At 49.1% G+C, this 26,462-nt stretch overlaps 1 protein-coding gene across 7 annotated transcripts in view; it reads left to right on the top strand.

The window, feature by feature from the left end:
- ATXN7L1 (ataxin 7 like 1) overlaps window positions 1-26,462 on the top strand; it is a 282,673-nt gene that overhangs the window by 109,547 nt on the left and 146,664 nt on the right. Inside the window, exon 4 of one of the 7 annotated variants that reach the window (XM_062216181.1) lies at window positions 10,852-11,972. The exons of the other annotated variants lie outside the window; for them this stretch is intronic. Coding sequence (XP_062072165.1) covers window positions 10,852-10,910 — 59 coding nt within the window. The 3' untranslated portion in view covers window positions 10,911-11,972. Of the gene's footprint in view, window positions 1-10,851; window positions 11,973-26,462 lie in introns of those variants that run through there. 7 annotated transcript variants of the gene reach the window in all.

The following is a 26,462-nucleotide window of genomic DNA, read 5'->3' as shown; positions in this document are numbered from 1 at the left end:
CCTCCTCTTCTTCCTTCTGTTAGATGAGCAAAATTTCCTGACCCTCTCCCCATCTTTCCCTCTGCTATCTTGGCTGTGATAATTTTTAATTCAAATCTATTCGGTGACTACCACTAAGTTTTTAACCTGCATACTTAACCATGATTTTTTTTTCTAATAATGACTGAAGTTATCCAGGATCTCCATCCTCTCAAACAACAGGCCTCTGCATACGTTCATCACTTCCCTCACTGGCAATTACAACAGAGAACTGAAACCAAAGCCCAAGACACCAGCTATCCTTTCCCAAGCTACTGATTCCGAGGGGAATCCCAGGCACCCCGACTGATTCATGAGATGTGGGCTTTGTAGGAGCTTTTATAAGCCAATTCTGCTTTACACTCTGGGGGCATCTCTCACGTTCAGAATGATGCATTCACTCACAGCTTATAAAACCCATCCCTTGAGTTGCTGAAAGTGTTCTGGAGTAGGATTCGACAAGAACTCAGAGTCCTGTGGCTCACTGTTAGGGCCTGTTTTCGTGAATCAGATGTGTCATTTGTCATGAGTTCCTACCTGCTTACCTGTCCCCTCCGTCTCAGACTTTAATGCGTGAACAAACTGCTCTCAGGCAACGCTGGGGCTTTTGGTCCACAGATCTAACTTTGGGGAGCAGGAGTCTGAGAATAAAATTCAGCTAGGAAAACTGGGACTTTGGCCATGTTCTCAGCTCCTCAGTGGCCACTGTACAAGCTGAAGAGCCGTGCCCTCACCGTATCCTGGTTTTCCACGCCTCCCCTCATACCACTTGTGGACAGAACTTACAAACCCGCCGTCCATGCAGTTTGATCAATAGAGCCTGATCCTGTGTGCCATCCATTCTAAGTTATTTGGGGTTTTCTTCTTAGTAATATTTGTTTCGTTGTTCAGCTGGCACGGAAATTGTACTTGATATTTCCCAGGACAGGAGATGCCAGGAGGAACTTCCCCTTTGGGGTGATTTGGGTTTCAGGGTCATATTAATTCTGAAGGTCTCCTTAAGGCCTGGAAGAGGCCTCTCTTCCCCGCCCCAGCCCAGGTGGGATGGGCTTGGCCAAAAGTGAATGCTCCTTCCGCGTTCATCCTGCGAGGTCCCTCTTGAGGTCAGCCCAGCACACACTTCAAGACTTGGGCCCAGTCACTGTGTCATTTACATGTGACTCCTGTGAGTCAGGGCCCTGAGGAAGAGCGTGCCCGGGGCTAGGGGCGGGCTTCCTGGTAATTTATGTTTAAGACAGGCTTTTAATAGAGATACACTTTTAAATAGTAACCAGGAAAAAGAGTCTCTCTTAACGGGTATCCATTTATAGGACTCAGCTGTTGAAGCTCAAGGGCAGCATTAGGCTCCAGTGTAATCTGTGTACTGTAATTTACAGCACCGGGTGAAGCGGTGTGCGTACAACTGTTTCAGTCGTTTGCCATGATAGATAGCTATTGCTCTTGGCGGGGCAGAAACACCGCCTCTGCCCTCCGTTTATGAATATGGAATTGTCTCAGGCAGGTTTTTGCTGGAACTGTTTAAAGGGGAAATTCCCCCGCTGGTCCCATCTCGTCACTGGCCCCAAATATTCTGTTCCTGCTCTACAGGCATCCCCCGGTCACCCCTTGATCCAGGCAGTGATTCTGCAGTGCACGTGTGAATATGGCGCAAAGCACTTGTAACAATTTCAAGTGCTGGTCCTGCTAAAGGCTGCAGTTTGCCCTGAATGTCAGGAGCTGTTAGAAGATTTAGCTGGCAGCAGGAGGTCACTGACAGGGATCAAGGAAATATTTTGGAGGTGATAATCTGATGCAGGAAACATAGAGGGGTATGATTCCTCCTGGGGAGAAGATAGTGTCACCTAGGGAAATTGAGACTAATGGGAGCATAAAGAAAAAACAAACAATGCCCAGGTTCTAAATCTCCAAGAATCCACTCTTCAGAAGCTCAGAGACATATGTGCGTTCCACCAGCCTTCCCTTAGTCCAGGTTCTTTATTCTCTGCTGCTGTGAGGAGGCAAAACACATGTGCATGGGGCCAGTGCCATGGCTCACTAGGTTAATCCTCCACCTGTGGCGCCGGCATCCCATATGGGCACCAGGTTCTAGTCCCCGTTGCTCCTCTTCCTGTCCAGCTCTCTGCTGTGGCCCGGGAAGGCAGTGGAGGATGGCCCAAGTGCTTGGGCCCTGCACCCACATGGGAGACCAGGAGAAGCACCTGGCTCCTGGCTTCGGATCGGCACAGCGTGCCGGCTGTAGCGGCAATTTGGGGAGTGAACCAATGGAAGGAAGACCTTTCTCTCTCTCTCTCTATCTCACTAACTCTGCCTGTCAAATAAAAAAAAAAAAAAACACATGTGCAAACAGGACAAGAGTGACCATCTTGCCTGGGAGATCCCTCGGTTCTGCCCTACACTCAGGCGTCCTCTCAGCCTCAGTTCCTTTCCCACCAATTGACTGCCCCAGAGGAACTGCCATCCTTGCTTGGGCGTTCTTTGATCCCTCTGCTGTTCCTGAGTGCCACCGTGCACCAAGCGCCCTGTTGAATGGGCTCACAGGCACACGGGAGTAGAGGTTCTGAGCGTGTGAGACAGCGTGCTGTCACCTGCTTTCGCACGCTGTGACGTAGCCTCTCCTCCATGATCACTCCCCAAAGGCCACTTGCCAGCAGCGTCTCTCTGGACGATGATTCCTTTGAAACCACAGTCCAGAGCTTCTCTGTGCTCACTGCTGCCTTTCAGGGTTGATCACGTCTGACATCTCCACAGCGTCTTGCTGTTGACAAAGCGCGTTCTGTTAGCTCACTCGTTTTGATTTTCCTAACAACTCAGTAAGGTATACAGGTGGGCGCTGATTTCATAGGCTTACCTAAGGTCGCACAACTGAGTGCAGCGGAGCTGAGATTAGAACTCAGGACTCCAGGGGCCGGCATGATGGTGCAAGGGGTTAAAGCACTGCCTGCAGTGCAGGCATCCCATATGGGCACTGGCTCAAGTCCCCAGCAGCTCCACTTCCAATCCAGCTCCCTGCTAATGCACGTGGGAAAGCAGCAGAAGATGGCCCAAGTGCTTGGGCCCCTGACACCCACCTGGGAGACCCAGATGGAGCTACAGGTTCCTGGCTTGAACTTAGCCCAGTCCCTGCTGTTGCCGCCATTTGGGGAGTGAACCAGGAGATCAAAGATATATATCTCTCTCTCTTCTTCCCTCCTTCCCTCCCTCCCTCCCTCCCTCTTGGATTTTCATATAAATAATTCTGTAAAAAATAAAATTAAAAAACCCTCAGGACTTGACTGTTCCCTCCTCCCCCGAGGTATTTTCCATGAACAGAGACTCCAGAGGGAAAAATACACAGCGCAGCACAAAAAAAGTACCCAGTACAGAAGGCAGATTTACCTATAGGAAACTTCCATCCTTTGCAGTTTCTGTGCCCAGACTTACATGCCCCAAACACCCGCTCCATTTTCTCCTTTCTCCTTCTCGTGGGGTCTGAGCTTTCGATAATAACTATTTGAAAACAGTCGTACAGTCTTGACTCTGAGGGAAGATTATTCCATCTGCTTCCAGGTTCTGGTCTCCCCTTTCATTTCCTGGCCAGAAGATTCTATCAGAACAAAAGTTACGGTCATTTCGGCAGATGATGAGGGAAGTTGGCTGTGTTCTGCATGAGGATAGATCAGTTCAGCGTTCTGACTAGTTAAAAGGGGTGATGAGAGAATTGTGCAGACCACACACTCCAAGTGTGTGCCGCATGCATGCCAGCCTACTGCTGCACACGGGTCTGGGCAGAAAGCTAAACACTAATGTCCCTGCGCCCAGAGCTTACATTTGCTGGTTAGTATTCCAAGAGCCAAAATCCCTATTCAGAAACAACTTTATCCTGATAAAATCTCCCATCCTCAAGCCACACATATGTTTAATCAGAAGCTGAGAGGAAGCAATCTTTGTATTAAGATTTGTATAAAAGTGACTCAAGATACCTAGCAATTTGAAGACTCCCTTGTAACCTTTTTATGGCCTCCTGCCTCTGTTTGTCCATCTGTGGAATGGGTATGGTGGTTATGCTCCAAAGTTGCTATTAAGAAATTATAAATTTAAAAATGCCTTGGCATGTGACTTGTGCTATAAATATGTCTCACAACCACGTGGAAAATAGGAGTTTTTAGCTGACATGTATAATGAGGTTAGGCAGGGAACATCAGTCGCCCACAGCAGGAGCACAGCCAGAGACAGGCGGTTTGAGAGGAGGGGACCAGGTGCTTGGCTAAGGAAGGAGAACAGAGACACCATCTATGAAGCAGTCTTGGACAACGCGCTGGAATGTTCAAAGCAAACACGCACAAATAAGCATTTGGGCATCTAGCCTGGCTTTAGGAATAATAGACAGGAGGTTGGAGATGAGTGTCTTCTTTTTGCTCTGCAAGGCTCCGAATGGCAGAGGATCGGGCTGGAGAAAGAACCAGTGCCCACATGGGTGTCAGCTTCTGTATGTGAGGGAGTGTTCACACAGGAAAGGCAGCCAGGTGGTTAGGAAAGAGCCAGGCCTGGGGCCAAGCTGCCTGGTCTCCATTGTAGCTCTGCTACTAACTCGTTGTGTGACCTTCGGCCAACCCCTCAATTTCTCTGTGCCTCAGTTTCTTCATTTACAAAATGGGGATAGTGATAGTACAGGGTGCACACTCCTGATCCAAAGATCCCCCAAGTCCAGAATGCTCCAAAATCGGAAGCTCCATGAGCACCAACATGGCATCACAGTGGACAAATCCACACCTATCAGCGTGGTTTAGTACACAAAGTGTTGTGGCACAGCAGCTCACGGATGCCTGGTGTTCAGTCCTGACTCTGCTTCTGCTGGGGCACACCCCGGGGGGCAGCAGCTAATGGCTCCAGTGCTTGGGCCCCTGCCCCCGATGCAGGAGACCTGGGTGGAGTTCCTGGCTCCTGGCTTTGACTTCACCCAGCCCTGGCTGTTGCTGACATTTAGGAAGTGAAACAACTGATGGATGTGTGTGTGTGTGTGTGTGTGTGAGATTCTGCCATTCAAATAAATAAAACCTTTTTTTAAAAAAAATACTATATAAAATTACCTTTTGGTTATATGTAAAAAGTACATAGGAAACATAAATGAGTTTCATACTTAGATTTGATTCCCATCCCCAAGGTTCCATATTATGTAGATGCAAGTATTCCAGGATCCCAAATCCAAAACACTTCTGGTGCTAAGCATTTTGGATAAGAGATACTGATCCAGTGTTTCGTAGCTGTTATCAGGAGGATAATGTAAGTAAATAGGACTGCAGTGCATGATGAGGGCCTTGTCTGGCCTTGTAGATTCCAGCACATTGCATAAAAGAAATCTAAACAGGATTAGTTGGGGAAAACTCTTCACCAGAGGACTGAACAGGTTGACCGTGAATTACACAGTCTTTCCCAGAGAGGTGGCACTGGTTGGAAAGGAGGAAGAAGGGTCAGAGCTAGAGTGAGAAGCAGTGGTGGCTGAACCATTGGCTGGTGCATAGAGAGGTATGGACGGCCGAGGTTTGTTCCTGGACTATCTTGAAACTCTGATGTGTCCGCTTCCTGCCTCCGGGAAAGTTGACAGCCTGGAGGTTCTGGGTCCACAAAAGCAGATTCCAGTGGCAAGCAGCCTGGGAGTTTGGGGCAGCTTGTCTCACATGAGTCAGCCTTCCCCGACCTGCTGGCCGATGCTGTCTGGCTGTACTCTGGAATGCTGCAAAGCCGTGCCCGTTATCTGTCAGCCTCAGCAAGGGAAGAATCCCTGTCATGTGGAGCTCTCGCTTCCTGTCTGTGTGCTGCCTCGCTGCAGTGTGTGGGCAGCTCTGTTCCCCGCTGCACGCATCTTCAGAAAGACTGGGTTTCAGGCTTCCCAGCGAGCGTCTTTCCATTTGCTGGTGAAAGGAGACGGCAGTCATCTGCTGGCTGCTGTTTGCCAAAATGTGGCCTTAGAACAGGAGGAAGTGATGGCTCCTGGCATGAAACCTGGTTCCCCCTGGGCGTACACCCAGCCTGAACAGCTCCTTTAAAACCAGAAGCAATTTGTCATCTTTTGATTCTCTTCCAGCTCTGTCCCTGTCACAGGTAGATAAATGAGGCGGCATGTGGGTGTCCAAATGCAGGATCGCCTAATCCCAGTGGTTTCCCGCGGAGCCATCACTTCTCCAGGGTGGAGAGCACAGCGGGGTGGTCTCTGGCATCCGGAGTATACCCATGAGCGATTTTTTCATCACGTGTCCCATTTATATGCAGGAAGTACTTTCTCAGAATCTCCCGGCCGCCAGGGTGCCCCTGATAGGTGGGGTTCTCGGCTCAGAATTCTGAAATGAATCATACATTTGTGTGCTCAGCATCTCGTGTGTGTAGTTCCAATGAGTGCTACTAATCAAATCAGTGTCTCAGCAAAAGACAACAAGCATCCCAGAATTAAAAATAGAGAGGGGCTGGAGTTTCCGTTCTACAAAGCCTTGGTTACCAAGAGTCAAGGTGAAAGGCAGGTCCATTTTCAGTGCTTTCTCTGGGGCTTGAAAGATACTTGCAGGGTTTACTCCACAGCCCACTTGGACTTTAGATTTCTTTGTTCTGTGTACCTAAAGTCACCAGGTTATCCCTAGAGGTCAAATAGGCAAAGAGACTTCGTGATCAGGTTGCCAAAACATGAGTGACCTGTGACACCCCTGAGAATGAAGGTGAGGCCTGTGTGGCCATTGCCCAGCTGTTGCCAGTGTGTTGCTGGTTCTGCCAGAAAGCTTTGATTTCTTCTGTGGCCACCAGTGACATCCGCCATCCCTACAGCTGCCAGATTAACCCAGCTCCCACAGGCACAAGGGCCCAAGCTGGGCTGGATCAACTCAAGCTCATCCCAACCACAGGGAAATCATCTGCCCTGATACATTACAGTGAGTCAGTGAGCATCATTGAGACACCCGGATAAGGGAGAAAATGCGGCTCATCATCTTCAAGCGGTCTCTGTTGAGACTGAGTCAGATTCTCAGACAGCCCACTAATACTGGTGGCTATAAGAAACTTAGGACCAGCCCTTCATTATCTACAGTGTTGAGGGAGCAGTCTAGCATGAACTCTAAAATTTAGAAGTGAGTCCTCCAGTTCATGCTGTAGCCAGTGGTTTCACACTTGAAACCTCTTCTGTTTTCCCAGTATTTTTAACGAGAGCAGAATGACTCAGTGAGGCTGAGAAGATAGCATGGAAGGTTAACTGAGCTGAGGTAAAGGCATGGGTGTGGGCTCCTGTTCCTCCTCTTCCAGCCTCTGGCCTTCCCCTTCAGACATGTTTGTTGCTGTGTGTCCTGCACAACACCAGAGAAGGATTGAAGGAGCAGGGAGCTGGCCCCAAGCCCCGCCATGGGAAGCGCAGGGGACACAGCAGCTATTCGGACTTCAACCTGCAGATAAGAAAAGGGGAAACTCCCACTTCGTGGAAGGTGGTGGAGTCACAGAATAGTTTGTTCCTTAAAGACGGGTACATACCCACATGAGTCTGAAGTAATCCTGCTTTTCATTCATGGTGGAACCATGTAATCTTTTAAGTGTAAGAGGCTGAGCCAGCTGTATATGATACATTAAACTTACTTTAGAACGGTGACTTTTTTAAGAGTATGGTCATTCTTGGGAGAAAAAAAAGAAACCAATTTTGGGGTGCCTCTTCTGTCCACCGAAAAGAGTTACCTGCATATGAAGAATGATTCCCATTCCTTGAATTCGTGTCTTCCAAGGCCTGTGCTCTTTTCAAGCTTTATAATAAGCCCAGGGAGCAAAGGGCAGGGAGCTCCATGAGGAAGGCGTTCCTTCCCACAAATAGGAGCACTCCGTCACTGTCTTAAGAAGCAGTGATTGAGATGTTTAACCTTTTGTGTCAGTGATATGCAACCTGTGGCCATGCAGGAGAATCCACTGTTAAGACAGATAGCGTTGCCACCCCTGGAGTACCTGACTCAGTAGTCCAAGGTGAGACCCGAGAACATTCCCTTTCTAGCAAGGGGGATGCTGACACTGGTGCCCCAGGGACTGTGCTGTGAGAACCACTTCTTAGATCCACTGCCTTTGTATCTTTTCCACGCCTTCCAAGAGAACTTGTTTTAAAAAAAGATTTATTTATTTTAAAAGGGAGGGAGGGGACACAGAACATCTCTTCCATCTGCTGGTTCACTCCCCAGATGACCCCAATAGCCAGGGCTGGGCCAGACTGAAGCCAGGAGCCAGGAGATTCATCCAGGTCTCCCATGTGGGTGGCAGGGGCCCAAACATCAGGGCCATCTTCTGCTGTTTTTCCCAGGCCATTAAGGATCTGGGTCAGAGTGGAGCAGCCAGGACATGAACCGGCACCCATGTGGGATACCTACATTGCAGGTGGCAACTTCACCCCCTGTACCATAATGCTAGCCCCTTCCAAGAGATTGACTTCTAGAATTTTCTGACCTCACCCCCCCATAGAACTGAGATGGATTTTTTAAAATGAGTAAGATTTGACCCCATAGAAAAGCAGCCTGTTTGGTTTGTCTTCTTTTTCAATCAAAACAAACATTTTATTCCTCATGCGATTGGGAGAGAAATGAGCATAGATGACCACTTTCTTCTCCACGGTGTCTGTGCTGGCAGGACACAGCCAGCAGGGGTGCGGGATTGCGGTGTGCCTGCCAGGCCTCTGAGCCAGTTTTGGAATGCCCACCTAGTGTCAGATGCACTTGGGTGCAAAGCGGAAATGTGACATGACCTTCTGCAAAAGCTGCAGCTGAGCAAGAAGGGTACCAAAGGCAGTGTGTTGTTTGCAGTGTTTCTCTGCTGGCCCCGGGCCCTGACTGAAGTCACTAGGTCCCAGGGTTCAGAAACAAGAGGGAGTTTCATGCCTTCTGCAAAAAGTCATTCTCCTAATGCCAGATGTCATTCTGAGATGGCAGGCAGACAGCTGGAATTCCAAACCGAGGCCTCAGAGAGTCTCTGTGTCCCCTTGTCTCAGGAAGGAGTCCTTTGAGGACTGTATGAGCATGCAGTAGAGGTCAGGAGTGGGTTGCCAGAGGGACTGCAGGGATACCAGGTGCTCTAACGAGAAAGAGAAGATGAAGTGGAGCCTCAGGGGCAAAGGAGACCCTGCCCTGGAGCAAGGAGAGTGTATCAATAATTTATTGCCGCATAACAAGTGGTCCCAACATTTAGTAGCCCAAAACACCAAATATTATATATGTATTGTATTGTGTAGCTTCTGCGGGCGAGGCTGGAGAGCAGCTTGATTCTGCAGTTCTGTCTCTGAGTCGCCTGAAGGTGCCCTGTAGCTGTCATCTGAAGGCCTGACTGGAGTTGGTGGGCCTGCTTCCCAAGATGACTCCTCTCCTGGCTGTAGGCCAGAGGCCTCACTTTCTCACTCGCAGGAACTTGGGCCTCTCCATACAGCAGTGAACTTTCCTCAGAGCCACAAACCTGAAAGAGAGGGGACCACAGTCAAAGGCCCTCCATGGCCTGGTCTCACAAGTGACACCCTGTCACTTCCCCCTATTCTGTTCATCAGAGATGAATTGCTGAATCCAGCCTGCACCTATTGGGAGGGCAATTAGGCTCTGCCTCTTGATACCACAGGGGCTGAGCCTCTTTCTCACCTTTCTCTTGCCACACTCAGAAAAGCACAAGAATTATTGATGAGTTTTTGGTGAAAAGATGAAGGGGGCTGTGGCCCTTGGGGCAATGAGAGGGTTTGGCCTAGTTGGACTGAAACTAGGTAGTTGGGTAGAGGAAGAGACGTTGGAAACTCTCAGTGGGCTTTGAGCCCACCGTTGTATAGGGTCCTACAAGCTTCTTCTCCCCTTCATGCCAGGGGCCGAGCTTGCTTAGAAGGGACTGAAGCCGCCCATAAGTCCCAAAGCTGAAATTTGGTTCTAGAGAAGAGGCAGAAGGGACTGGTTCCTTACAGCCAATTCCATGCTGGAGAGGGCAATAACCAGCACTGTGCATTTCCTTTATATTGTCTGACTTGCTGGGTCTCCAGTGGAGAAAGAACAGAGATTGAAGGCAGAAGTGATCCTGGAATAAAGAGGAGCTTCCGGGCTGTACTTTTAGGAAGGGCAGGGCTGTTAGGAAACAGCAGGGTGAGGAACCCCACTGTTTGTAAATGATCCCATTCCAGATGATGGCTTGGCCTCACCAGGAGCGACAGCAGTCATCCCTTTGTGTCCAAGGCTCCCCAGCACCGGATATCCTTCCACAGGGGCAGAGGCTTATTTTGGCTACCCTGGCTCCATAAATAGACACGGTGTCACAGTCCCCTTTCGAGGAGGTAGAACCATGGTGGTCATATTGTGCTGTGTCTGTTCTTATCTCCCCATCATCCCGGGGGAATAAGCTAATCAAACTTGCTGATGATTTTACACTGAGAAGGAGATAGCTAATAACTTGGATGACAAGTATTAGAATACAATGTGATGTGGATAAATTGGGTCCATGTATTAAGAGCTATAAAATGAGATTCCATCAAGGCATGAATAATGGCGCCTGTGGAAAGGATTAATCAAATACCCCATTAAAAGCTATAGGAATTCTGGTCAGACAGCCCCTGTTTAATTACACTCGTGCCCTCACCCCACCCCCCTCTCCATTTCTCCTGAAACTGCTTTCTACTAGGAGAAATGTGGAAAAGAATTTAGAGGAAATAATGGAAAATTTGGAACATATGTTTTGATAGAACAAGATCATGAAGACAGATTTAAGCAGCCAATGTTTAATTTAGGGGGAGAAAAAGGCAATTGGCATGAGTAATCATTTACAAATGTAATTTCCAAAGGAGCCCTGTTGATACCATTCAGCAAATGCCAACAAAGCATTTACTTTCCAAAGGGAGAAAGCAAGACAACAAGAGAAATGAAGGCATCTCCAGGAGTGGACCAGAGCCATAGAGAAGCATCAGGTGTGAGGATGGGCAGTGCAGAAGACATGCACAACTTCTGAGAGACCTCGGGGGACTGGCATTGTCTGAGAAGGCTTCCTGGGAGAGACTCCAGCACAGCCCTGAAGTGTGGACAAGCTTCCATGTACTGCAAATTCGTGAGCACACTCTGGTGGCAGGGTCTAGTGAGAAAATGGGCTGGAGCAGCATAGGGGGCGCCTGTGGGGGTCTTCTCTCCATTTCCACCACCACCACCCTGGCCCAAGCTACCATCACTTCTCACCTGGACAACTGCCAGAGCCTTTCAGCTGTTTGCCCTGCTTCCACTCTCGCTCCTCTACAACCCATTCTGCCCACTGAAGTCAGAATCAGAATCAAAGTTAACCATGTCATTCTCTCGACTTGTGGCTTCCCATTCCTCCTAAGCTAAAAATAAAAAAATAAATAAAAATAAAAAAATCACTGTCATGGCTGCAAAGTCTTGTGTGGTCTGCACCACTTCCAGTGCCAGGCTCCCTTTCACTCTGCATGTGCCAGTCACACTGGCCTTCAGAATTTCAGCCCAGTGGGTCTTCCTGCCACAGAGCCCTTGCACATGCTTTCCTCCTCGCTCTCTGATTTTCTTTCATCCTCTCTTCCCAAAGCTAACTCTGGCTCATCCTTAAGAATGTATTGTAGTGACTACTTGTCCCTCTGGGGAGACTTCCCTAATTCTCATATATTGAAAACCAAGTATTTGTTGTGTGAACATATATTTGATGTCTGTCTCCCCAGCCACACCACAAGCTTTGTGAGGGCAGGCACCCAGCTTCTGCATCCCTTCGAGCCTGGCACAGTGTTAAAAAGCATGTGTTGACTGGATTACGATATATATTTAGGAACAGTGAGACTAGTCAAGAAATTATCCCTGACCACTCTATAGGAGAGGACCATTATGCATCTTAACGGGATGAAAACCTGAATTCATGTCCAGACTCTGCCACCTGCTGGCTATGCTGTTTTAAATAAATCACAGAACTGTTTCCTCATCAATAAAACCTGCCTGTTTCCTCATCAATAAAATGGGAATATTCACAGCAGTCTCATATGGTTACAGTGATATTTTAATGAAGTAACATATGCAACAGCATTTCTTAAAACTGTCAAAAACAGACATAAGTATATATTGTCGTTTTTCCCAGTGCCTTGTACACTGAGTCATTAAACACCTATTGCATGCATGGATGGATGGATGCATGGATGGATGCATGGATGCATGGATGGGCTGATTATGAGGGAGTCAGTATGGTGAAAAGAGAAGAGCCTTGCCCATAGATATCATGTGGGAGCCAGAAGAGGAGAGAATTTCAAGCTGGAGGAGGCTTGTGGATCCACCCACAGTGTCACATACAGTAGAGCAGGCAAAGAGAATAAGGGCGGGGGTGGGGCAGGGAATCATTTCACTTGGTTAGGAAGAAGTCACTGGTGACCTCAAGGCAATTCCTCCTCGGCCTTTTCGTGTTGTCTGTGCTTTCACTGACATGCCTTAATTGTAACTTAATCACTTTGCTGATTTTTATCTTTGGGGGGGGATCAAATTGATTTGCACATACAGCAAAATTGGTGAGATTACTCCAGCTGCTGCCAGCGGGTGCTGACAAGTGAAGAAGTGAACGTCAGAGGATAAGAAAATACACTAAACATTTATTTTAATAAGGCCCAGAAACTGTCGTTACTTAATAAATTGCATGGATAATTGGTTTCGGTTTCAAGGGTAGTTTCATGTTTAACTCCCTGGGTTCTGGTAGGAATCAGGTCGCACGTGTAAACAGGAGCGTGCGGATGAGACCCAGCTGGGAGTCATCACAGAGTCCTGTGCTCTCTTTCCTCTCTCTGCCCACACCCCACTCTCCACCACCACCATCCACCTGGGGTAAGTGACGCTCGGGTGCATGTGCATGCACACACCTGTGCACACACACATATGCACCCAAAGCTTCTAGTCCTTTTGATTGCTTCTCCTCCATCACAGCGGCTCAGGCCTCGCCTAACCTCGCAGGGCATCCATCTAGCTTGGTCTGCTGCTGTGTGGGCCTTGGGAGTGAGTAGCCCAGGCTGGATGCAAGCTCCACGCTTACCGTCTCAGGGCTGGCCCCTGTTGAGAAAGATATGATGAATAAATGAAGCCCTGTGGATATTTCCACATTCAGCTTCACCCCAGTGCTCCAAACCTGCCTGACAATACTAGGTACTCAGTAGGAAACGGCAAGAACAGGCTAGGACAAAAAGGCCACCAAATATGTTGTTTCTGTGAAGTAGTTGGAGGTGTGGAATTGGATTTGTGGGGAAAGGGGGCAATATTCAAGGAGACTTTGAAATGCTCAAGGAGAGGGTTTGAAGCTCCCCCAGCCCCTGCTGCCCTGTGGTCCCCTTCAACGGAGATGCCATGAGCGCCTTGCTGATCTAAAGACAAAATCATGCAGGTCTCCATCCTCTTCCCCCATCTCTCAGATCTAGGACTTTCTGTGACAGCCTTGTGCTCAAATGTTTGGTCTCTCATCAGCAGACTGGTTTCCTCTGACCCGATGCACATAGTTTGCCACAAAAGAATCCAAAGGCCCTGGTCCCTCCACAGATGGCACAGTCCTGGGACGAGCCACCGCCTTCCAGCCAGGCAGGTGTAGGGAGGTAGAGAGTAAGGAGCTCACACACACCCCCTGTCTTCCTGGGAAAAGCCAGGCAGGGCAGGGCAGGGCTCTCTGCCAAGGCTGTGTGGCACTGGACCGTCCAGCTGGAAGTGGAACCGCTGATCTGGCCTCCCACTGGCCCACGAAAGGAGCAAACCCCACAGCTCTGCAGTGCTTCCAGAAACACAAGGCACAATCTCCCGCTTCAGACCGAGGAACCACTGGCGCCGAGTTCACAGCTCAGCCTGCCTCGGCGCGGCCTTGGCCTGCCTGAGCTTAAATCTCCTCATGTGTGGAAAATGGGTATAATCATGGATTTGCAGGGAGGCCGTGTGAGGATTAAACCCATAATGCATGTCACACGCTTAGACCCAGCTCAACTCATCATGAACCATGAAGCCATGATGGATTTATCCCCTTGTCTAAGTCCTGGTTTTCCTTGAGACACCACTGCTGGGCCTCAGCCCGGCCTGCCCTCCGGCAGGTTCATCCCCCAAAGCTCTTACAGGCTGGGATGGGAAATCTCAAGAAGAGAGGAGTCCCTGAGGGGCTTGGGAGTGGGGGCTGGGAAGGGGGCCGGAAGGAGGAACAGGTGTAAGAAAGAGTTGTGGAGAATTCCTAGCGATCCCCGCCCAGGACGTGGAAGAACCGCCATGGAAGCCGAATGTTCAGACTCGAACCATCAGAAAAGTAGTGTCTCTGAGCCCAGGCAGGAGGTGCCTCCAAGAAGGAGAAGCAAATCTTTCAGAAAGGTAGACTAGGATGACAGCTGAGGAAAAAGCTTTTGAATTAGATTTGCTTTTGGGGTGAAGAGGAATTTAAATTAATTTGGCTTTCAGAATTTTAAATGCATACATTGTAATAATTGGATATACCCTAGAGCATTGTAAAATCAGGGTTGGAAATCTCTTACCATCTCCACTGTGAAGAACAGGAACCCAATCTTGCAAGCAGGTTTTTAAAACCCTTGAGCCCAGTGAAGAAATCAGTCCACCTGTCAAATGTGCATCAAATCCTTCTCCCAGTTAATCTTTTCCCACCTCCTCTCCAGCCTCTAGGGTAAGCAGGAAAGAGGCCTCACGATCATGGTCGCTTAGACAAATGTCCTTAGAAGAGCCAGCAAAAGATAGGGGCATACGTAGCCCACATGTGCTCATTGAGACACTCTGCCTAATTCCTTTTTTTCTCCTTTGCTGTTTTTTCCACCCTTTCCATGGCTGTAACCATGATGTCATAGTTTTGAAAGTAATGTCAGTGGCCTATTGGGTTTGAAAAGTGCCTTGACTTTTTGGTCCTTTTATCATAACCATCTGTTAGGGACCTTTTTTCCCTTCCACAAATCAAAACAGACCCCACGCGTACTTAATTCTAAGGGTTTGAAAAACCTCCCACCTCGTAGCATGACACTGCTCCTTTCTTTTGTCCATTTGGTGAGTGCCACAGCACAGGAGCATATAATTTAGGGTCCTGGACTTCCTGGGGGTGTTGGAGGTCACCACTAAGTGGATATGCACTTCCTTATGTCAATAGTTGGTAAAAACCTTTCGCAAATGCTAATTGTTATTATGTTCATGGGACTGCATGCCGAGATGAGAGAAAGGAAAAACTTTCAAAGCTTCTTTCTCTTGCTCCAAACCATAGGTAAACGGCCAGATCTAATCTTCCTTTCATCTGTGATATGTATTTGTGACACTTGGTGAGTCTGGTTAGTGGGTTAGATTCCTTAGGTTTTTGCTACATCCAGCCTCCTATTATGCAGTCATCTTTGATAAAGCCTAATGTATACATTGCTGGACCTCAAAGCATAACATGAGGCCAGACCCCATTTCAGCTGTTTCCTGCTGAAGTGACTCTACTGGAAGATGATAAAGGGAAGCGATCCCTGGCCACTTGCAATTGGGAAAAAAAAAAAAAAAGTTTTCATAAATCACTAGTTTCATGGAGAGCTCCCTCATTGTGTGCCTCCCCTGCCTCATTACCCATGTGTGAGAACTCCATTTGCCCACACACTGGGGAGGAAAGGATTAGGCCAGGTCACGCACTCCTTAGCAACACGACTTGCATACAGGGCTTCCTTACACAGGTGATCATTTGCATTAAAAATGGGTGCCTTAGGGCTGCTGTGGCTGGCACTGCAGGCGAAGCCGCCTCTTACGATGCCATCATCTTATTTCAGAGAACTGATAAAAGATGGCTGCTTCTCTTCCAATCCAGCTCCCTGCTAATGCACTGGTGAAGGCAGCAGAAGATGGCCTAAATACTTGGGCCCCTGTACCCAAGTGGGAAACCCTGATGGTGATCTTGGCTCCTGGCTTTGGACTAGCCCAGCCATATCTGTTGTGGATATTTGGGGAGTGAACCAGTGGATTCAAGATTCTCTTTTTCTCTCTCCTCTCTCTCTCCTTCTCTCCCTCTCTTCCTCTCCTCCTCTCCCTCCCCCTACTCCCCCTCCCTCTCCTTTTCTCTTTCTCTGTGTATGTGTGTGTGTGTCTGTATGTCTGTCTGTCTTTGTCATTCTACACTCTACCTTTCAAATAAATAATTTTTTTTTAAAATGGTTGCATTTGGATATACAGGTATGCACCAAGAGCATCAACCACACAGTGAGAAACTGCGGGTTTGGTGGTCTGAATCTTCAGCAGATAAACTGTAAAGAAAAGAAATCGATGGAGGGGAATCTGGTCACGTCAAAGGCATAGAACAGTGAGAAGACTAAGGTAGTGTCTAAGCATATACCCTGGGGTCATCTTGCCATAAAGAAACCCAAGGGAGTAAACAGCTAAATCAGGAGGTCGGGGTTCTGTGTCCTTTTAGAGGGAGGCAGCGGCTGCAAGCAGGGGAGGCACAGCGGGGCATCATAGTGGCTGGCCAGCTTCTGTCCCTTCCTTTGAGCAGTGGTTTCTGTGGTGTGTGCCTAGGGTGCCATCATTCCCAACACATTCTGCCTTTGTTTGGTGTGGTTCTCAGTGCCTGTGCTTCGTCCAATGATAAAAAGTTGTCCTTCTAATGAGTCTCCTTGGGGTTCCCATTACCTGTAGTTGTTGAGGAATTTAGCTCTTGAGGGTAGGTTCTTCTATAGAATAAGTCTCCTTTTTCTCACTAAGCAGGCATTGGTAAATCCAGCTGGAAATTCACCAGTGGGAGTGCCCAGCAGTGTGTTCAGAAATGAGAGGGAAACACAGAGGGCCTGTTGATGGAGCTTCTCTGTGTTCTGCCTCCCCTGGTCTTTGTTTTTTCTCTGCTTCCACTAACAGTTATTATCTCGCTGTTACTTTTCACAGTGAACTGGGTACCCACCCACCTCCCCTAAAGGAATTCCAGGGTGGGCATTTGGCCTGGCCGGTAAGACACTGCTTGAGGCCACTACATCTCATTTCAGATTTCTCATTTTCAGAGTGCCTGGGTTGAAGTTCTGACTCCACTCCCAGTTCTAGCTTCCTGCTATATAGATCCTGGGAGGCAGCAGGTGATGGCTAGAGTGGTCAGGGCCATACCACCCATAGTGGGAAACCCAGATTGAGTTCCACATCCTAGCTTTGGCCTAGCCCAGCCTCAGCTGTGTGGGCGTTTGAGGAATTAACCAGGAAACAAGACCTCTCTCTCTCTCTTTCTCTCTCTCTCTCCCACTCTCCAAATAAATAAATTTTTAAAAGAACACCTGAAAAAATAAAAAAGCCTCACATTTCAACAGACCTCATTAGAAACAACCATATCTGGGAGACCTGGATTGAGTTCCCAGATCCGAGCTGTAGCCTGGCCCAGTCCTGGCTGTTGCAGACATTCAGGGTGTGACTCAGTAGATGAAAGACCTGTGCGTGTGTGCATGTGTGCAAATAAATAAAGAAAAAAGGAAGAACCACACCATAGATGGTAACAGAAAGAAGACGGGTCTATAATAACCCATAGTCTCCCTGACCATTGCCTTATACCAGCGTGGTCTGTCACGGAAGTAGAAATGCTTACCACCATACCTAGAAATATCTGTGTCTTTGGACTCCATTGGGTCATCTCCGTTCTCAGTGACCCTGTGTAGGAGCTAAAGCTGCTATTGAGGCTTAGAAAATCCCCATGGCTTGCCCAGGGCCCCACAGCCAGTTGTTGGCAGCACTGGAGGTTGAAGCAGAGTCTGTCCAGCCCTCAGCTCTTTTCCCACTTCCCTTCCCTCAGTGAGCCTGCGTTGGCTTCTCTTCCAGCATCCTTGAGGAGGGCTCGGCCACCTCTGAGCCAGCAGCACTGACTCTTGCCAGCTCGCCTGCTCGCATCACCGTGGTTCAGTGTTCACCAACCATTTTGCTGTGTCATAATCACTTAATTAGTCTGTGCCTAGAAGGAAGAGAGGCTTAATTTAGAAGCTTAATAGTGAAAACTTCCAAGTCTTCAGTTCAACCTTAGCTTGATGGTGTGAGGATAAGCTCAGTCTTCCGACTGCTCCTAATCCACTTAGCACCAGGAGAAAAACCAGGTATGGCTTAGTTCAAGGCACAGCCACTGTACTGAGGGCTGCTGGGCGGTTCTGGCTATGTTGCCTTGGAGACAATAGACAGATGGAGGAAGGCAGGATAACGAGAAAAATGTTTTAGAACCTTAGAGAAAAACAACCTGATCTTTTCATGCTCCCATTGGGACAAAAAGAGAATAGAATTGATCTTAGGACCCAGGTTGGGGCTAGTATGAGGTTCGCATCTGTTAAGTCAGCTGACCAGCATGTAGCCCAGATTGAGAGTGACAGTCAAATGTGCTGTGGAGGCTTTGTCACATGTCTGCTTGGTGGGGCTAGGCTGCATTTCCCGGAATGCCCTGTCCTGCAGGTTACTAATCCCGATAGGCCAAGAGGGGGCTTCTTGGGAGAGCTGAAGAGCAGAAGGGAAGCAGCAGCCACTTTTGCTGCCAGCTGAGCTGCAACTGCTCTGCTTCCTGGATCCCTCAGCTTGTCTGACTTCTGAACGAGGTGTGTGTGGTTGTCTCCGTGATGACGAGCCCTGACTTCTGCAAGACATCCATACCGTCAAGCTCAAAAGCAACAGGAAGTGACACAAGTCCATCCTCACAGAATTCCGGTTAGGGCTTGTGTCCCAGACCATTCTTGGCCTCCCTCATGTTACATCATATCCAGAAATCAGCATGTCAGATAACTAGACCATTTTTAGAAATGTTTAAAAAGACGTATTCTTTCTTGGGTGCTGGTCATGTTCTCTGTCTTGGTCTGGGTACTGGTTAAATGGGGGTGTTTTGTCGGTGGGAAGTCACGGGGACACACTTGGAATGCATGTGATACCCTCCCACCTTCCCATCCCATAATCTCATACTCCTGTGATTGGGCAAATTTGAGAACCACTGGACTGAATAATTCCTTGGACCCTATCTGGCAAAACATAGAGGAGAAAGGTAGAAAAATATTCAAGAAATAGAAAGATGTTCAGAAGTGAAGTCCAGATACATCCATAATCCCGGTGATAGAATCCTATGTAGCGATCACAACATTAAGGAAGAAGCAGACGCCACAGTCAGGCACCACTCAACTAGAAGTGATGGGAGTGGGTTGCAAGAGGGACGTGGGGAGCCAGTGTGGAGATCCACGTAGGAGCCGGGTCATGGAAGGCTGTTGCCAAGACTGAGGGCTTTATTTTGAGGAGCAGTGGGGGACTCCTTACCGATTTTGAAGAATGATTGATGCACATGTCATTTTAGAAAGTGTAATTGCAGCTGTAACAGGGCATTCCCATCCTATTTAAGTGCTCACAGAATGTGCTGTTTGAAGCTCATGCTGCCCGACAGCAGAGCAGGCCTAGGGGGCTGGAAACGTGGACTTCACCTTCCTTTGGCATCAAGGCAGGCTTCCCAACATCAGCTTCCTCCTAAGGTGCCCGCAGTCTGCACACAGTTCTAAGTGCATTTAATTAAAAATCAAAGCCCCAGTTCTCCCACTTAATTCAGAGCGGGTGCAGCTGTTACAGGTGGCTTCCGATTTAATGTTTATGATGCAAGAAGAAACCTCACAAGCCGATCCATTTTTTGGCAGTAAGTGTCCAAAACTCAGCTGACAGTGATTCTCACCCATGAGTCTGGACCTGGGGGATGGGGAAGCAGAGGCGACAACAGACAAATGGGTTGAATTACAGTCAGATCTGGAGCTTTTTGAAATAAAGAAAGTGCAGGCCCTCCCCCAGCCCTGCCAAGTCACCCCTCAGGTGACCTGACCTCCTCCATTTGGAACCCGCCAGCCTACGTGTTCCTCGTCTCCTTTTTCATATCCAAGGATGAACTCTTCCCGACCTCACATACCAGCCCTTTGCAGAGTGTGACAAGCCTATGTGCCCCCCAGCTCCAAACACCAGGACTCTTGAGCTCCCACAGTAAAGGCAAAACTAAACGGAAAAGCCCTGGCTGGAAGCAACCTGTGAATATCGTGAAACTTCTGGAAGTTTCTCATTCGCGTTTGACTCCTGGCCTGATTGTTTTTCCCTTTCTTACTCACCTGTGCCCTGAGTCATCTCTCAATTCTGTTTTGAGGACTATGTGAAGAGAATTTTTTTGATCCTGTAGAGAATTCCCTCTCAATCCCAAAACACTCCCGGACTTCTCTTTCCCACCTTACTGGTGTGTGTAGATGGGGTTTAGCTGATCCTGACATTGGTCTCCATCCGAAATTGTTAGAAAGATAAATCTAGTAAGGAAAGAAATAAATGGGGCATTCCAGAGTGGGAGGCAAATTCCCTGTGCCTCCGTGCCCTTCCCTTTCTTCCCATCATGCACACAACATGGGAATCCATGCCCAAGCATTGCTTCTTCTCCCACCTGTCCCCAACACAGGACCTCTCCTGACACAGGGCACTGAAAGCTCTTCTCTTTCACAGATTTTTCTGGCCAGCATGTTTCAGGAAAGTTCAGTTTAGTTAGCCTGACCTGCTGGCTCATGAAACCACCTAACATTCTGCCCCATCTACAGGGTGGGCCCAGCTCTGAGGACACAGAGGCAGCGCTGTCCACACCTGGCCCCGAGAGTTGTTTGACTTGGCTCGTGTGTGACAACTGCCCAGTGCACTTCACTTGGCTGACAAAGTTGGCAGGGGCACAGAGTGCACCAGCCACAAGCCTCAGGCTTGAAGAAGGTGTCTCTAGAAGCAGGAGGGTGAGACTTGGCTCTCTGGCTGAGCCCTTCCAAGCTCAGGTAAGCGAGAAGACACCTGGCTGGGTCCCTGGCTGGCTGGAGGATTCCTGAGACATGGCTGTCACGGGGGCATGGAGTGCAGGGGGCACAGCATGGGATTTGTCCTATGTGTGATGCCACAGGTAGCATCCAATCAAGCAAACTGCAGAACCATAGAGCTGGAAAGAAACCCCGGAAGCTGAGACCCACAGTGGCCAGATGGTCCCACAGGCCATCTGGAGTCCCAGAGGCCCACAGGAGGAAAGAGCTGGAGCCCTGTGCCAGGCGTCCAAAGTCCAAGTCCAGTGCAAGGGCGTGCTTGCACTGCTCCTTGTCCCTTCACACAAGTGCAAACTGGGGTTGCTATGAATCTGTCTTCTCCAGTCATTTTATCAGGGTTAAGAACATTCAGCCACGTTAACAGGTCCGGCAGGGACCCTCAGAGCGGACTTGCCAGAGAAGCCATGGCTCCCACCCAGGCCAGCTTTTGGAGTTGGGTGAAAAGATGTTCACTGAGTGCATTTTCCAGTTCATTGAATAGGTAACACATGCATGTACTACAGAATTCAAAGGCACCAAAAAAGCTCCCTCATACTCTGCCCCCAGACACCCATTTGCCCCCCGAAGGCACAGCTGTTAAATCCTCCCCAAGACAAACAAGACCCTTCACATCTGTGGTCTCACACCCACAGATCCAGCCAACTGCAGGTAGAAAATATCTAGGAAAGAAAATGTCTACCTAATTTTTCCTTGTCACTACTCCCTGAACAATGCAGCGTAACAACCATTCATGTTGTATTAGATATTAGAAGTAGCCTAGAGATAGTTTAACATATACAGGAGGACTGTGGAAGTCATGAGCAACTACTGTACCTTTTTCTAGAAGGGACTTAAGCACCCCCACATTTGGTATCTGCAGGGGGTTCCTGGAAGTAATCCCTGGCAGATAATAAGAGATGATTAATTTTATTTATTTTTCTCTAAATAAATGGGTGTGTATTACATACCCTGCTCTGTTCCTTGCTTTTTTTTTTTTTTTTTTGACCTAATGCATTCATTCACAGATTCAACAAATATTTATTGAACACCTGTTATAGTCCAAGCAGTGACTGGGATACAAAGGGAATGTGTAGATTCCCTGTCGGAACTCCATGGGGGGTATGGGCAGTAGGCAAGTGCATGATGCCAACTGAAGAGAGGTCAGCATGGGAAGGGCACAGCGCTCTTGCTGTTGGATAATCCGAGTGCAGCTGGGGAGAGGCCCTTGCCTCAGGGATACGTGTCACAAGGCTCCGGGCAGAGTGCAGCAGGGGAAAGCCCCTGGAGCTGGCACATGCTAGGTTGCTGCCGGAGCCTTGCAAGGAGGGATATGAGAGCCGGTGCAGTGGCTCACTTGGTTAATCCTCCACCCGCAGCGCCAGCATCCTATATGGGTGCCAGGTTCTAGTCCCGGTTGCTCCTCTTCCAGTCCTGCTCTCTACTGAGGCCCTGGAGAGCAGTGGAGGATGGCCCAGGTGCTTGGGCCCCTGCTCCCACATGGGAGAACTGGAAGAAGCTCCTGGCTCCTGGCTTCAGATTGGCACAGCACCGGCCATGGCGGCCATTTGGGGAGTGAACCAACGGAAGGAAGACCTTTCTCTCTCTGTCTCTCTCTTTCTCACTGTCTATAACTCTGCCTGTCAAATAAGAAAAAAAAAAGGAGAGCTATGGAGGAGTCAACCCTGGTGAGGCCTGAGATCCTATTCTAAGTGATGCGGAAGCCTGGAGCAGTTCTGAGTCAGGGGAGACAGGCTCAGTGTGGTTGCTAGGTGGGGACCACAGTGCCAATGGCCAGAGTGGAAAGAGGTCATGGGTCAGAAGGTGCCTGTAAGTCCTGGATGGGGCTGGTGAGGCTGGCCCTGAGGGCAGGGCTGACACAACATGCTGGTGCTCTGGAAGTGAGCAGCCCAGCCAGGGGTCAGCAGGAGGTTAAGGAGGTCCTTACGCATGGGCCCGCCCAGCTGGGTGAATGGCAGTACCGGACCTGAGGTGAGGAACCATGGAGGAGGAAGAAACCCACCCAGCCTTTGGTCTGAGACATGCTGCCAGTTCCATGGCCAAGGTAGGCTGTGGGATATGGGAGGGCAGACTTCAGGCAGAGGGCCAGGTTGGAGATGCAAATATGAGACTCCTTAGCATATAGGTGTAGCCCTGCGCCCTGGGAACAAATGAAATTAGAGCAGCTTTCCAACATTTTGCAAATCACAGCCCCCTCTGGAGTCAAAAGGAAGACACTGATTCCAGGGCCTCCTGCTCCCTCCCAAAAGACCCCCTACTTTACGTGGCCCTAATCTGCCGCACCTTTGCAGCCTGACGCACTGCGTGGCCATACACTGTGACGTAGAGGAAAGAGCATGAGGAACCCAGGGCCAGCTGCAGCACCCGGTGATGACAGCTAGCGGCCCTCTGCGCCCAGTTGCTTCACCTGGAAGGTTCGATTTAGGTGGTCTTTGAGGACCTTCTAGCTGGAATGTTATTTGCCTGTAAGTCGAGTGGCATGAGAAGTTCGAAAGGGATTCCTGCGTTCTGCCCACGTGAGAAAGGACACGACAAGGATGCTCACGGAGTGAAAGGGGACACGCAGTGCCGTCAGCTGTGCCCTGCTTTCCTGGGGAGAAACGTCACTTCAGACTGACGGAACAGTTACAAAAATAGTCCACACCCTCCCTCCCCGAGACACAAATGCAGGCGTATATATACACATTTGTATATGTGACATATTTTCTGAACACTCCGAGAGCACATTTCAGATAATGTGTCCCTGTACTCCTCATATTTCAGTGTGTGTTTCCTAGAAACAAAGAATGGTCTCTCATATAGCAATCCCACAGTTACTGAAATCTGGAAATTAATATTGTGAATTTGACCTGATTCAAATGTTGCCAATTATTCTTTACTGCAAAGCAACCCCTCCCCAGTGTGTTTTAGATCCACGATTACCCATTGCTTTTAGTAAGTTCCTTTAATCAGGGGTCATTCAGTCTCTGCCATTCATGGCCTTAACACTTCCAGCGATTACAAGCAATGTCCCTCGATTTGGTTTGCCTGGTCTTCCTTGTGATTAGCGTTAGGTTTTGCATTTGGGGATGGAGTCGGGGAAGTCGGGGTGAATGTGCAGGGAGACCTGGGCAGCACAGCTCACGTGAGAACAAGCGCCTTCAGAGCAGATGGGGCAGCTCCGAAGCCTGAATGGGAGCAGCAACAGAATACTGCCTGGTGTGGACACAGTGCATGTTAAATACATTCCCCGTTCTCATTTTGGTAAAAGAAGGGACCCTCTCCCCAGAACAGTGATTCCCCCCAATAACTCTGAGTGTGTCTGTAGGCTGGGCCTTCTGCGTGCAGCCTACGTTTTACATGCAGTTCTCTCCCGGAATTCTTGAGTGACTTGAGAGGCCAGGGTGTTTTCTTATTTTGCAACTGTGGGAAAAGCGCGGCCCAGAAGAGACAGCCATCTCGGGGCCCAGCAGAGGCCGGACCAGGCCCCAGCCTCCGCTCTTAGGCTTCTCCTCCCCGCTGTGCTGCTTCAGGGGTTTTTTCTGCAATCAGTGCTTGCTTTGCTTTGCCCAAAACAAGACTTGAGTAAAGCCTCCAGCTCGATTTCCCACTCGCGCTGGTGATTGATACTTGATTAATGTTCAGGATTGCTGTCATCGAGAGCGTCATTTTCACAGATGCAAAGACCAATTTTGTGGTTACTGAGGCGGAAAGCTCCATTTCCTCTTAAGTTAGCAAACAGAGTTGGAGGGAAGCAGCAACCAACAGCGTGTCTCGCTGGCTGATTCTGGAAGGACGCTGTGCCACTTTTGACATGGTTAACATTTTTTTTTTTTTTTGACAGGTAGAGTTAGACAGTGAGAGAGACAGAGAGAAAGGTCTTCCTTCTGTTGATTCACCCCCCAAATGATACACTATGGCCGGCGCGCTGCGCCTATCCAAAGCCAGGAGCCAGGTGCTTCCTCCTGGTCTCTCGTGTGGGTGCCTTCCTGGGCCATAGCAGCGAGCTGGACTGGAAGAGGAGCAACCTTAACATTTATGGTGGGTGGATCACACGGCCCATGTACCCGAGCGTGGACACTGCCTAGGCTATGGCGCCGTGGCTGTGGACATCTGGCGTGACTGTCAGCTCGGAGAGTGAAACAGCTGCCTTCTCCGTGCTGCCCACAGGGCCACACCGTGGAGAGCTCACTCCATTGACTTTACAGACACTGTGATCCCCAGAGATGCCTGGCTACCCCCTTACCCTACCACAGCGTCTTCTCATCAGAGCTGTTAAGCGAGGTGTCAGACTCCCTATGACTCTCATTCCATGCAGTGGAAGGAGCTCTGGGTTCAAATCCAGCTTTGTGCAGGACGCCGCCTGCCCTCTCTGAGTTGCTGGCAGTGAGGGCGTTACGCTGAGTACCTGGCACAGATCTACAGTCATCCATGGCTCTCTCCTCTTCTCCCTTTCTTTCCATTCTCCTCATCCTCATGGGCCTCTCCTGCTCCTCCTTCCCCCTCTGACTCCTTTGGAGAAAATCAGGAATTACTATTTTCTACCAACATACAAATCACGTACAGAAGTTGGGGGGCAGGGTTGGTCTGACAGCTCCCACTTAAAAGCTGACCAGAAAATTAAAAGACCCTTCAAATTCTTGTGTGGAGAGCAATGAGCTTGGCCTCTGGGAGGCTTGGCTGCCCCCCAAAAGAAGCCTGCACTTGGTAATTTTAGCTGCAAACAAGAAAAGAATTGAAAGTTGAGGTGGCCATTTCTGTATTGAGTGGGGAGGTTAAGGGAACTGGACGTTGAAAGATCCAACTGGCTGTTGGATCACCAGCCAGTAACCTGCTCTGTAAGAGGGACCAGACTATGGATATGTGTAAGGGAAGTGGGGAGGGGAGGGTGAGTTGATGGGCCTTTTTTCATTTGGTATTAAAATAGCTTCCTTCTAAGTATGAATCTGGAAAAGATAATAATCCCCAGGACCGGTGTTGCCGCATAGAAGGTTAGGGCAATGCCAGCATCACATGTGAGCACTGATTCAAGTCCCAGCTGCTCCACTTCAGATTCAGCTCCCTGCTAATGCACCTGGAAAAGCAGTATAAGCTGGCCCAAGTGCTTGGGCTCCTGTCAGATAGAGTTACTGGTGCATGCTTTGGCCTGGCCCAGCCTTGGCCAATGTGGCCATTTGGGGAGTGAACCAGCAGATGGAAGATTTTCTCTCTCTCTCTCTCTCTCTCTCTCTCTCTCTCTCTCTCTCTCTCTCTCTTTCTCTCTCTCTCTGTCTCACACACACACACACCACACACACTGCCTTTCAAATAAATAAATAAATCTTAATAATAATAATCTGGGGCTGGCATCCTGTATCAGAGGACCTGGATTCAAGTCCCAGATTGAGCCCTGATCCTAATTACAGCTTCCTGACAATGCCGACATTGGGAGACAGTGGTGAAGGCTCAGGCTGGATCTTTGCCACCCGGGTTGGAGACCTGGATTGAGTTCCTGGCTCCCAGCTTTGGCCGGGCAGTTGCAGGCATTTGAGGAGTGAACCTGGGAATGGGAGTTCTCTCTTTGTCTCTCTCTCTCTCTCTCCCACACAAATGATTTTTAAAATAATAATAAACAGTCTGAGGGGCTGGTGCTGTGGCATAATGGGTAAAGCCACCGCCTGCAGTGCCAGCATCCCAAGTGGGCGCCAGTTCAAATCCAGGCTGCTCCACTTTT

Source organism: Lepus europaeus, chromosome 1 (genome assembly GCF_033115175.1).
Source record: "Lepus europaeus isolate LE1 chromosome 1, mLepTim1.pri, whole genome shotgun sequence".
Lineage (NCBI taxonomy): Eukaryota > Metazoa > Chordata > Mammalia > Lagomorpha > Leporidae > Lepus > Lepus europaeus.
Note: the sequence above shows the minus strand (reverse complement) of the source record. Positions and strands in the feature narration are given on the sequence as shown.